The 13,913-nt window shown below is 38.5% G+C and overlaps 1 protein-coding gene across 4 annotated transcripts in view; it reads right to left on the reverse strand.

Annotated features, from left to right (window-relative positions):
• Positions 1 to 11,661: 11,661 nt before the first annotated feature.
• The window catches only part of LOC114243277 (adenylate cyclase type 2), a 236,454-nt gene continuing 234,202 nt past the window's right edge, over positions 11,662 to 13,913 (reverse strand). For all 4 annotated transcript variants that reach the window (XM_089731129.1, XM_089731130.1, XM_089731132.1 and 1 more), the window contains exons 24-25: positions 13,182 to 13,326; positions 11,662 to 12,421 (exon numbers count right to left, since the gene is read on the reverse strand). In XM_089731129.1, the coding sequence (XP_089587255.1) occupies positions 12,316 to 12,421; positions 13,182 to 13,326 (251 nt within the window). In that variant the 3' untranslated portion in view covers positions 11,662 to 12,315. The remainder of the gene's footprint in view (positions 12,422 to 13,181; positions 13,327 to 13,913) is intronic.

Consider the following 13,913-nt stretch of genomic DNA (forward strand, 5'->3'; position numbering starts at 1 on the left):
TTTTTTAAATGTTATGAATGTTAATTTCATTCAACTCAATAATAAGTACATTTCTCGTAGCTGAGCTAGTGCTTACCCACCTATTCTGGTGAATCTGGAATGGCCTCTGTGTCACCAGCAATCCCTCTATCACAACAAAAAGAAGAAAGTAACAGATTAAACTGTCAATAACTGATTGTGTCAGCTGTCAACACTATACTATTCAATGTCTAAAAATTGGTGACAATGGTCAAAAATGGAATTGGAGAATTCACCACTACACTTTGAAATATCAAGTTCAAAACGAGTTTTGTTTTATTACAAAAAGTGAATTAAATATATTACATTCTAAACATGATTTTAAGACATTCAAGTATTTAGGCGATGGCTTCTCACAATATTGTCAAAGTTTTGCCAAATGTAATTGACGTCGAATGGAAACTAGAAGTAACAAGCTCGCCCAACGCAAGCTCGGAAAATGTGTTGTATACTGTTACATTGAAGACTGATGATGGAGGCGACGTTAGGTTCACTTGTGGAACTCAAGAGCTGCAAGATCTGGTATACAAATTAAAAGATTTGGTCAGACATTGTGAAAGAACGAAATGTGAACTTTCTTGAGAAAAAGTGGGTGTACTAATATTATTATGTGCTTGTGCAATAGTACAGCTTATTTTTAATAAATTATTTTGTAAGTATATCACGTTTTTCATTAATTTAAAGCGTTCATTCTACTGTCGGAATGAAGTATTAATCAGCAGAATTCGCCATTGGCGGATATGTGTCAGATAGTAATGTTGAGTAAAACGAAGCTACAGCTTTTTTCAATTTAGTAGTACCAAGTAGAAATGATTAATTTATACACACAATAAATATTAGATACCAATGTTTTTGGTTTGATTTTTATCCATCTTCCTCAGTTCAGTCCAATATAATTTTGAAATTTAACTTTTACAATATTTTCTTGGGTGTCATTACATTGTTCCTGATGCTTCAAATACTTTACAGTTTTTGTTGTCACAGAGGCATGACAATCATAAGAATAGTATTATTATTATTTTTTCGTTATAGCTTAAATGGACACCTGGTGTTAAGAGGTAGCTGGAGCCCATAGACATCTACAACGTAAATATCGCCAACCACCTTTAGGCATAAGTTGTGATGTCTGTTTTAACAGTAAAAAGGCTGGCACCCTCTTTCAAACTGAAATGCATTACTGCTTCACGGCAGAAACAGGTGGGGTGTTGGTGCCTACCTTGTGAACTCGTAAGATGTCCAGTAAATTTGTGCTTTTACTAAAATAATCGGTCTTCACCCAACTAGATAACATTATTTTAATACATAATTCTGTCTAACTTTTCTGACCCTATTTCTTTTAAGTTTATTTAGATTCAAGCTTGATATAATAATTGATAAATCTAAGAACTAGTGTTAAGAAAAAATTATTGCTCACATAACAGGAATATTGTTATAATGAAGCTTAAATCTTACCATAGTTATTTAGTTGATAAAATTATAGTCATATCAATACAAACCTGAAGCTCGTGGATATTAAGTGAATGCTGACTCCCATTTTGAGACACTGAGGTTGAAAAAGTCTGTCCCATCCATCAAACTGGAATACAAAACATTACACTGCAGAAATAGGTAAGAAGGACGTGGATTATAAGCTATATTTGGTTGTATACTATATTTATATCATAAATACTTATTCATTTGATTGGTTAAATCTATTTTCTTCTTCTATATATATAAAAATGAATTGCTGTTTGTTAGTCTCGCTAAAACTCGAGAATGGCTTGACCGATTTGGCTAATTTTGGTCTTGAATTATTTGTGCAAGTCCAGAGAAGATTTAAAAGGTTACATAAATATTAAAAATGCTCGGAATTAAATAAAAATAACAATTTTGTTTTCCCTTTGATGTGTCCCCGTCGGATGAATTCATTTTTTTATCGATTGAGGCTCTACAAAGTCTGCCGGGTCAACTAGTATTTAATAATTCTGTTACCATTCATACTGAGTAAAAGACTTAAATGGATTAATTATTTTATTTGAAACAATTTTACCAAATCAATACAGAACTCCTGGAAGTTAGTCATAAAAAATACAAATATCAGAGTGAAATATATAAAATGTAGAAAGTTATATGTTGAAATTAATCACAGATGATGTATAATATAATTCTGCAGCAAGATTAAACCCATTAAAAAATAAAATACTATTGAATATCAATCCTTTTGTGAATTAAATGGCTATTGACATATTATTTTGTGATAGAACAGGCAAAAAAATGATAGCCAAGGTATGTATTTGCTCTGTATTGTTGAAAGAAGGGTTTCTATAATTGTTTGACATTATCTTACTATCTTTAGAATACTTTCCAAATTTTATGTTTTTTTTTTCTACAAAATTGTATGTCGGGGGAGATACAGATGGAACGTTTTTAAAAAGTGTGACGTCAGCATTGCTGACGTCACGGTTATTGCTTTGTTGACGATAACTCATGTTTGGGTTTCCGAAACAAAACTTCACGAGAACTTCACAAGAACTTCGTATATTGCACGAGAAGCATAACAACGTTACAGAGATATCCGTACAGTACAACGGCTCGGACACGAATCAATCAGTGCTAGACAGCACGGCCGTATTTATGGGGCTTCGTACCCGTGAGCGTGTTGACACGTTTTAAACACGTGAGCGTGTTTACACGTTTTACAAACACGTGAGCGGGTTTACACGTTTTTCAAACACGTTTTAAAGTATTGAAATTACAATAAAAGGAACTGTTTAACATTAATTTCTTATCACAGAGTAATTAGTTGATGATCAGTAGGTAAATAGTCATATTTGCGCCGACACGGCCATACTGACAGGCGGTGCGCGCTCTGCACCAGCCGCCCATGTATGGTGTATCACCAGAGAGTTCTTGGAGTCCATCTGAAACAATGGAATGTCTGTTTCTGAGATTGGTATCTGTGTACCTTTTTATGTTACTTTGAAAGTAACTTATTTTGTGTAGTTTTATATTGTGACGTACACTGTGGTACTATGTAGTGGACGTACACTGTGGTACTATGTAGTGGATGTACACTGTGGTACTATGTAGTGGACGTACACTGTGGTACTTATGTAGTGGACGTACACTGTGGTACTTATGTAGTGGACGTACACTGTGGTACTTATGTAGTGGACGTACACTGTGGTACTTATGTAGTGGACGTACACTGTGGTACTTATGTAGTGGACGTACACTGTACTTATGTGGACGTACACTGTGGTACTTATGCAGTGGGCGTACACTGTGGTACTTATGTAGTGGGCGTACACTGTGGTACTTATGTAGTACAGAATAAAGATTGAGAAGCTTTATACAAAATTGTTATAAGTATAGGAATGCTGTACATGGGAGGTGAGCGATGATATTGAAGTGCTTGTAATGCTCCACGCTTACTCGCACGATTTATGTACTCGTAGATATATCGATACAAATGCTCCACGCATAATTGCACGATTTGATTTCTCGTAGATAGGATTGATGCTGTGGCGCTGAGCGGTCTCGAACGCCGTGGTCCACAGGGGCTCTAATGGAAGTGGGAACTAGGACGATGCTGGGGCCTAGGCCTAAGTCGGTCAAAGTTAGTCAGTCATAGTCAATCATTTTGACCGTGGTCCCCAGAGGCTCTGAAAATAAATAGCGTAATGAAGAGCTCACATGGGAATGATGCTGTGGTGCTGAGCGGTCTCGTACGCCGTGGTCCACAGGGGCTCTAAAGGATTGTGAAGGTCGATGCTGTGGCCTGGGCCTTATATTTATGACCGTGGTCCACAGAGGCTCTGAAAATAAATAGCGTAATGAAGAGCTCACATGGGAATGATGCTGTGGTGCTGAGCGGTCTCGTACGCCGTGGTCCACAGGGGCTCTAAAGAATGTAGGTAGGACGATGCTGTGGCCTAGGCCTTATGTATTATGACCGTGGTCCACAGGGGCTCTGAAATTGGTTCAAGGAAGGAAAATAGGATAGGGGTAATGTACAGGCTTACTTTTAATGATGGTCGACCCGTCAACAAAGACAAAGGCCAACGGCTGGATCTTACTGCTGATGTTGATACTGACTTTCTCATAAATTGGTAAACATTTTAAGTAACTATCAGGATAGCAGTAAGAAATATAAATTGGCGCGCGGCGGGGATGGTTAAGCGGTAGTTTCCGTTATCACTCGTGTTCGATTGAACTCAGTTTAGTCCATAAAACTTTTTGAATAATAATTATTGAAACCCAACACACACAACTTTCACAATGACAGGGTAAACCGACAGTTTCGTGCCACATACCAACAGACTGACTGACTGCCAGAGACTCATTGACTCTGACGGACGGACCGTCTGATACGGACTGGATGACTGTCTGACACGGAACGCCACGACTCTGTCCACGTACCGCCATTTTATACTGTGGCGTTACGGAGTCTACCCTACATTTTGTGATATTTATCAAAACAGCATTTCATCATTTAAAATAATAGTCAAAATAACGTCTTAATATTACTAAAAGTCTTTAATCACGACACGGCCATTCTGACATGTCACACGTCCCTGTGTGACGCTCCTGCTAGAAAAATAACCTTCTGTAATATCAAACAGGTTTCGTCTCGGCCAATCCTGATTCATTGAAGATTGAGGATTGGGATTCTTTCATTACAAAACATAACGTTAGCTTTCAACAAGATCTTTAACCTGTGTGAGTAGATAATTTAATTACCCAATTATTAGCGACACACTATACAACTGAAAAATTTCATTAACGCTCAATAAGCATTAGAAACCAGAGTCATTACAAAACTAAGTAATGTGAGTAGTATTTCATCAGTATTCAGTATCAATCACAAACTGTCGTTACAATCACCTCCATCTAGTGAGAGTAACTCATGCCACCTATATCGAGTGACGATAACCTTGATACCTCCATCGAGCGACGCAAATAAGTGGGACCTCCATCCGGCACCCAACTTCAACATAAAACACACGCTCGATTTAGGTGATGTGTTCAATTACCAGTTTTATAAATGACACCGAATACTTATCTTTACTAATCACACAAAATAGGACAACAAAAATCCTTACTTTAATCAGTTAGTTGTATCGTGGTCTTTTGACTCTACATCTTCTAAATCACTAGTTTCAACAAAATCGTATTTAGGGATTGCACTACATTTTGATGAATTAAGCACACACACATAGTAAAAGCTTAGAAAATTCTCAAGTATACGGAAATAATTGATCACAATAAACTTCTAGAGCAAATTAAAGAGCGGAGGATGATCAGAGCCTTGTACCACCGTCGTTTATTCATTCAACCATTTAATTAAGCATAATTAAATTATCGAAACTTCACATAAGCCTCTCTATCGCCACGGCTCTCCCGCCGACCAGCAATCGCAATTGCCCTCATGATGCGCATCCACAGCGTGAATCGCCCGTGTGCATCACCCCCTGACTACACACGATGGTATTTACAGACCCCGACCTCCGTCAGAGCCAAACGCGCACCGCGCACCCACGGACTACTTGAGTTGCCTCAAGAGACATCGATTTCTACCGGGCTACGACTACGTAATAGCTACTAGTACGGTCGAACACAATACGGCCGATAGAGTCTTACTAGAGTTTCCAGCACAACTTAGGCTCACTCATCTTCAATAGGATCATTGTCAACATCAACTTCGACTGGTACATGACCTACTGATATCCTCCTCAACCTATCGTGTGCATATTTGTACGTACGCTTACCGGAAAATTTTAAATTTTCGCCTTTGTTTGATTAAATCGCGCCTTATCATAATCTTTTGTTCTCATACGCTATCTCGCGAATTTCGTCAATATCAATTTCAGTCTACATCGCTACACATCAACGACGGTCTTGCAACCTTGCCGATTAAAAGCTCGAGTGGCGATGCTTTCGTTACACGACTCATCGTGCAATTAATAGCTAGCTGAACCTCACCTACAACATCTTGCCACGATCTGGTATCGCTAGTCTACCGCTGTTAACATTGCTTTTAGGACACTCATAACGCGCTCTACCTGTCCATTAGTACGAGGGGAACCGGTTGCTCTCTGGTCTCGTCAAGGTTAATCTCTTGTTTTCAGTATCATTTAAAGTAAAAAGCTTTTCGGGGTATGGCACGCGAATTATTAAAAGCTCAAGAGGGCTCACCCTTTTTATACGTTGGATAGAACAATTTAAAAAATATGTGCTTCTAACACTTCTTGTCAAGAACATGTCAAGAACAATTCCATGAGCTAATTGCGAGCTTGGTCAGCAATAACGCAAGTGTGGGCTTCGAATAAGGACACACGAGATTTAAGTGCTTATTTCGCTGAATGCTCAATCTCACTGAACCGATTAAAACAACTATCGGGTAGTACATGACATTAAAATGGTTAAGCAATAAATCATCGCAAAGGATTTGTTCCGTACAGTTTTGGTCAAAACAACAGACCCTTTATGAGAACCATCGCATAAAATTCCTGAATTATGAAGCTACTACTAATAGATTTCTCGACAAGAGAACATTCGGCATCAGATTCCAAATAAAAGTAAAACGACTCACCAGATTTTTCTCATTTACCAAAACACCCGATGTTACGCAGCTACCGGCACGTCGCTCTGCTGCTGCGTTGCTCGCGGCCGTCGATGACATCGCGCCATCAATTTGCCTCGGCGGCAACTCGTGGCAATGTTTTTGCTTAGATGGGTGGACTATGAACGAGCTCATAGCCCACCTGGTGCTATGTAGTTATTGGACCCACATATATCCACAACGCAAACGCGTCATCCACCCCGAGATACAAGTTTCAAGGTCTCAGCATAGCTACAACCGCTGCCCCACCATTCAAACCGAAATACACCACTGCTTCACGGCAGAAATAGGCAGGGTGACGGTACCCGTGCGGTCGATGGCACTATACGGATCACCCGTCTGGTGCCACGTCCTTACCCACTAGAACGTCGCTGCGCTGCGACGGCGGCAGCGCGCGATCGCGGTCAGAGTCATTCAAGGATACCTCACAGTCTCCTACGAGGCGGCGCGCCCTAGCGCAAGTGCAGCCGGAGCGCGAGGGCTCCAAACTCGGCAGTCCGTGCTGGAGGCGTAGTCTCGTCATTTGGCGGACCCGTCGGCCGGCCTCCGTACCGTCGAGGCGATCTGCCCGGTTCTCGCAGACTGGGTGGGCTGCGACCGCAGAAGTCTCACCTCTGGCTACCTGTGCAGACTCACAAGACATCTTACCACCAGCCACCACGCAAATTACAATTTTGCGGGTTCCACCTCTACTACACGATGTTACTCCCACACTGCGGAAGCCAACCGCGAACACTTGTCAAGCACGCACAAGCACACACTTCACCCGAAAAACTGGCATCCGCCTGCGGGACCCGAACACCGCCGCATCGTCAGACACGAACGCACCGGACGGTGTATCTTACAGGTCACGACGACTTCAAATGTGTCAATTTTCTTCCCCACGAAAAATTGCTTGCTTTCTTGTTTGCTTGCTTGTCGTCATGACAGATCCATTATTATGATCGAACTTCCACTTGAGACTTGCACTTGCCTTAATTTCTTGCAACAGCTTGTTTCGTGTCCTATTTCCGCTAGTAAATGCCATGTGATAAAGTTTCTTCGTGGCTCAGATCTTCCATCGAGGTAGCAGACGCTATTACACGACTTGCGTATGCTGCATTCACGCTTTTGTGGCTTACCATTGCTTAAATTGATAAGCGTCGCAGCAAGAATTTTGCATAACGAGCGAGAAATAAGTCGCAAATGCCTCCATGTGACACTTACGTATGAAATCCGCGACAATCATGATAAGGCACCGCCTTTCAGGGCCCCACTGAAGACTACAATGAGCCGTGCACCATCCAGTAGACGTTCATCGAGGTACATATCAATCGTAGCGCACCAAGCACATGGATCGGAATCTGTCTGTTCCCGAAGAATTTCTGACCCGTGATCTCAGATACCGTTACTGGTATTCTCATCTGCATCATGTTTTTCCGCTGTACTTCGAACATGTTCAAACACGTCACGCCAGTGAGAGTAGAGTCCTGATCCTTCACTTCTGATGTCGGGGGAGATACAGATGGAACGTTTTTAAAAAGTGTGACGTCAGCATTGCTGACGTCACGGTTATTGCTTTGTTGACGATAACTCATGTTTGGGTTTCCGAAACAAAACTTCACGAGAACTTCACAAGAACTTCGTATATTGCACGAGAAGCATAACAACGTTACAGAGATATCCGTACAGTACAACGGCTCGGACACGAATCAATCAGTGCTAGACAGCACGGCCGTATTTATGGGGCTTCGTACCCGTGAGCGTGTTGACACGTTTTAAACACGTGAGCGTGTTTACACGTTTTACAAACACGTGAGCGGGTTTACACGTTTTTCAAACACGTTTTAAAGTATTGAAATTACAATAAAAGGAACTGTTTAACATTAATTTCTTATCACAGAGTAATTAGTTGATGATCAGTAGGTAAATAGTCATATTTGCGCCGACATGTATAGTGAATTTTTTATAATTGGGCCTCGATACAAAATTAAAAGTAGAATACAAGTATAATAACATCTGCCATATCAATATAAAATTATGCTAGCCATCCTAAAGATTAGGACTAAATAATTTTGAAATCTCAAACTAATAATTGTTCCAAAGTACACAAAAAATAATAGTATCTATAACAATTACATATCTATAAAATTTAATAAATCATGCTAATTCATTTGTCAAACCCTAAATGCTAATGTTTGTCACACATAAAATAAATAAAAACTATTGACAAACGATATTTTACTGCGAGCGAAATCTTGCAACTTGTTTAATTAGCATCTATTATAGTTCATGGACATAGGCAATGGTAAGAGTACAAACACAGCGCTGCCTATGACCAAGGACTCATCTGGAGTTGTTGTAAAAAGCACATTGCAATATCGAAACACAGCTGCTTATTTCAGAGTATTAGTTAACGTGGCGATTTTATTCAAAATACTTAGACCTACCAAATAAATATTGATGGTAAAAGTGTATTTTTTCAGTATAGGTAACATTTCTATAACACGGTAGATACGTCCCTACAGTCCCGTGTTGTGCAAAACCATGTTTTATGAGACTAGAAGCCAGTACAAAAAAGAGAATAATTTTTCTCAATGAAACATTTAAACTTTGCCTCTTTTTTTTTTGGTCAGGAGGAAATCGCCGGACTTCCGCCCTCCCCTGGGGATGAAGGGCGGGGCATGTCGGAGTCGAACTGACTAAAACCTACTGTCGCTCAACAACCCGCGTCCGAACCTCGCATGAGACAACCCATGAAAAGGCATAGGGGGGAAAGTGAAAAACTTTGCCTCTAAGTCTTTTTTTTATCTATTATACATAAAAAATTAATCAATAAAATTTCGGTTATTCCTTTTAATTGTGTTCATAGAGCGTAATGTCATTTTCTAAATAATTTTAAATAAAAATCCTCCCCCAGCCTATTAATAATAATTCTCTATTAATTTTAGTATATTCTAACCATGTAAATATTCTATGTAAATTTTTATCTATATTATTATTTATCTTTAAAGTAGTTAGTCTAACATATTTGTTTGTGCTGTTCTTAAAATTAAAGATTCGCGTATGGAAAAACTGATCAAATTTATTTGTATTTAGATTTTTATTTCTCTAAGCACCTGCTATTTTTTTGCATACTGTGACATTGGCAAAATCAATGACTAAGGCGTTGGAGGCAAAAAAAATTACACGCTTTATATTAGCTTCACTTGTATGTATGTTTGTTTGTTTGTAACTGACTCCTTTAGACGCGATTTTGACCCACTTTAAACAGCCAGATTTCATTCAAACTTTGTAGATTTATCGAGGACCGATGACAATTCAATATTTAAAAAAATAATTGAATAAATTGAAATTCAACTAAAAAATGATAAATAAATAATATTTAAAAAAAAAACTAAAAAACACGCTTTATATAAAATTCAACTAAAAATAGAAAATAAATTTTAATAAACTTAAAATGAAAATTGTGTAAAAAAAATTTTTTATTGTAAAAAAAGCGTGGGGTGCATGGTGTTATTATAATATACATCGATCGTAGATCTCGATGATAATATAGTTATAAATATTTTTTTGACAGATATGAGTAGAAGAATTATTATTTTAATAATATCTTAAAAAGCACCCTACGCTTTTTTTAAAATAAAAATATTTTTTACACTATTTTCAATTTAAATCTATTAAAATTATTTTCTATTTTTTTGGTTGAATTTTATATAAAACGTGTTTTTTAGTTTTTTTATACTATTATTTAATGTTGTTGTTGTTGCAGTCCTAGGGTACCCCGCTGGTATATTGGGCCCTCACACACAAGTTGTCTCCACTTGATCCTACCTTATTTTTATTAAACAAAATCTCGTCATCGTGTTGTAGAAAAGAGTTTTGGGGAAATTTTCTTTTCGTGTTAAAGTGGAATCGTGTTGTAAAATACCGTATTATAGAAAGGTTACTTGTACTTCGTTACGTAGTTCATGTTTATTTTGATGACTAATAATACTAAGGTAACTAGAACAATTTTTAACATAAATTCGTAACATTCGCAACATTCTCCATACCTTTCCGATATGTCATTATGTCGTGAGATTAACTTAATTAATTGAAACGAAAATTTATTAGCACCACTAAGCTAATTTTTTTAACTATGCTCTAACATATTAAACAATAAATTAAAAAAAATAACTTCAATCGCTTATGTATTTAAATGCAAATATAAAAATAATTCTACAGCCTAAGCATCTAATAACATTTATTGATTAAAGAACAACATTTTCAAACTATTGAGTGTTTGATTTTCTAAATATTTTGCATTTGCATGACAACATTACAAATGACGGTGCAAGCAAATATTAATACTACTAAAAGGATACCCCATCCAGCAGCGGTCAATCTTTTATAATATTTACAAATTCGCACCACCCTTGCGTACATAATCGCGGGAAAAATATTTGACAGTTTTGAACTGTCAAAATTTGCAATTACAATTCCTTCGGTCCCCTTATTTATGCAACAATAATTAAAATAACACACCTATATATCCCGATGATTGAGAGCCACCGAGATAGCCTACTCGTAGACATAAAATATTATGAGTTATTGAAAAGGATCATGTACCTATTGAACATTATCGACCAATGATTACACGTCGAAAAAAAACAAATCTAAATCAAACAGCCCCAGATTGCTTTTTTAAATATTTAATATCGTATGGTTTTCGATAGTTCGTTCTAACATATTATTTAATTTCTTTTGACGGCAAATTTCTTGCTGTCAAAATGTCGCTGAATAGCGATAGCTGCGCATTAAATAGGTACATTATACTCATCGGGCACTATAAATAATATTCCTTCTTCTTATTTATTCCCGTCCGCGTGTTGATGAAACAGCCCCTTAGGCTACCAGCGAGTAGGTAGGGAATAAAGAAAAAAAACATCTTCATTATTTGCTTCGTCGCGACCAAGTCTGTTCGTAAGCCCTCGCGGGTAGTTTAAAGAATTTTGCCGCAAAGAAGTAAGCATTTCGGTTTTGAAAGTCGGGACGCTATTAACCGTTACGAGATTTCGACCTCATGTCTCAAAATGATGGCTTTTATATTATGGTGACTACAAGCTCCGGTAATCTAATACCAGTGTGCTTAGTGCGAGTTTCTTAACGTTCTCGATAGCATAAAAGTTAAGCCAATTTTGTATGCAGTTGGAACAGCGCCCCTAGCGGCAAACGTAGCCAACGATCCCATTCCATACCATTCCAATATGAGCTAACTTTTACGCTATCGAGAACATTAAAAAACTAGCACTAAGCACACAGGTGAGCTTTGAGCTTGTTTGCTCATTTAGAACAAAAAGGTCATAATCGTAAAGGAAGAGTTGGATTAAGAAGTATTTTGATCGGTTATTACTTACACATTGTTCGAATGGAAAAATTCGATTTATCAAAACGTATTTCTTTTATTTGAATCGGATTAATTAAGATTAATAACCTAGGACTAATAATAATAACAATTGAAATAAACATACATATTACATAAGACTAAACTCGTAGTTTGTGTACTTATAAAAATAACTTTGGCAAGAACACTAAAACAAACTACTTAATTAATACTAAAAATCTATGGTCAGTTTGTCTTTCATGCCTAGACATCGAAAAATTGAGAAATTATGCTACATGAAACTTTAAATTAATTAAAATTACAATATTTTTAAGATCTAGTATCCTCCTTAACCAACATTAGGCGTTTTCACGAAGTATGTCACAAGAGTCCCTTTGCCCTTCACGTATGTTGGTCCCCTACACTCGCATTTGTATCCGGCGTTCATTAGGACTCTGTATTAAAAAAATATATATTATGAAAACGTCATTTTTTTTATTTTTTCGGGCCGAGGGCCGAACCTCCTACGAGGTCTCCGCGCCTAGGGGGCGCGCGGGGTATGTGAGACTCAACGATCTGCAGGTGTTGAGAGCAGATCGCGGGCCCAAGGATTTTAGGGCCCACCCACTAAACGACTCCCCTGTACTCTTACACCCGACGTCCGATCTCCGTCCGGGGTCAGAACCTGGTCAGAGTAGGGGGGTTCCCGCGGTCAACACTACAACCAGACACGCGGCGCCACGTCATGAAAATGTCATAGTCTAACTATATAACACTTTTACGTATTGTACTGTACGTGTAAGTCGGTATGGGTGTTTATGTGGATAGCGGAGCCCATAGACTTCACAATATAAGTGCCTTCACCCAGCTAGAAACAGTGTGTTTAGTGCGAGTTTTTTACGTTCTCGATAGCGTAAAAGTTAAGTCAAATTTGTATGGAGTTGGAACGTTTGCCTACGTTTGCCGCTAGGGGCGCTGTTCCAACTGCATACAAACTTGAGTTAATTTTTACGCTATCGAGAACGTTAAAAAACTCGCACTAAGCACACAGGAGTCCGAAATATGAGTTGTATAGTACCACGGTTGCCCCACCCTTCTTATTGGAATGCGTATCTGCTTCGCTGCAGAAACAGCCAGATTTTTCAGGTACGTATCTATGTAGTTTAAATTGTCATCTGAATTACCATGATAATGCAAAAATCGCTTAGTGCTTACTTAGCGGTGTCCTCGGTGACTTGGATCTTTCCCATGATGCCGGTGGAGTCCATCCTCGATGCGACGTTCACGGTGTTGCCCCATATATCGTACTGAGGCTTTTGGGCACCCACCACCCCGGCTATCACCGGCCCGTGACTCAGTCCTGGGTAGATAATACATGTCAATCGCGCGTGATCATCGGGACCTCATGGTCTATGGAAGAATTATGAGTATCTTTTTATTTTGTGCGGTACCATTAAAACAACTTTTATAATCTCGCCTAAAAACACCCCACCTTTAACAGAGACGATGGTTACCGCTTATCTAACAGCTGGGATCCTTTTATCGTGAAAATTAAAAGCAAGTCAAACAAACTGTCAGACCTCGAGTTTTTGTTAGTTCGTTTTATGTGAAATGAAACTTAAAAGTCTGCGAATATATTTAAAGAGAAATGTACAGTAGTTAGCACAATATTTGAAAGTCGACGAAGAACACCTTAGTCCTGCGTGACCACGGAATCTGTCAAATATTCTAAACATCAGAAATAAAAAATCACAATAAGAAAACGATGACTCGCGAAAATAAAAATAAAAACACTATTTCTACGGTATGTTCCATGGGGAAGCTCTGAGCAATTGTTTAGAATGATCTCGTCATCTCGCTTTCATCGCCACACCACCCACTACGGGAGCAGAATTCATTCCTCCAGCTTGGAACCACTCACAGTCTCAGAGTTTTTACCACTCCATC

Source organism: Bombyx mandarina, chromosome 11 (genome assembly GCF_030267445.1).
Source record: "Bombyx mandarina strain Sakado chromosome 11, ASM3026744v2".
Lineage (NCBI taxonomy): Eukaryota > Metazoa > Arthropoda > Insecta > Lepidoptera > Bombycidae > Bombyx > Bombyx mandarina.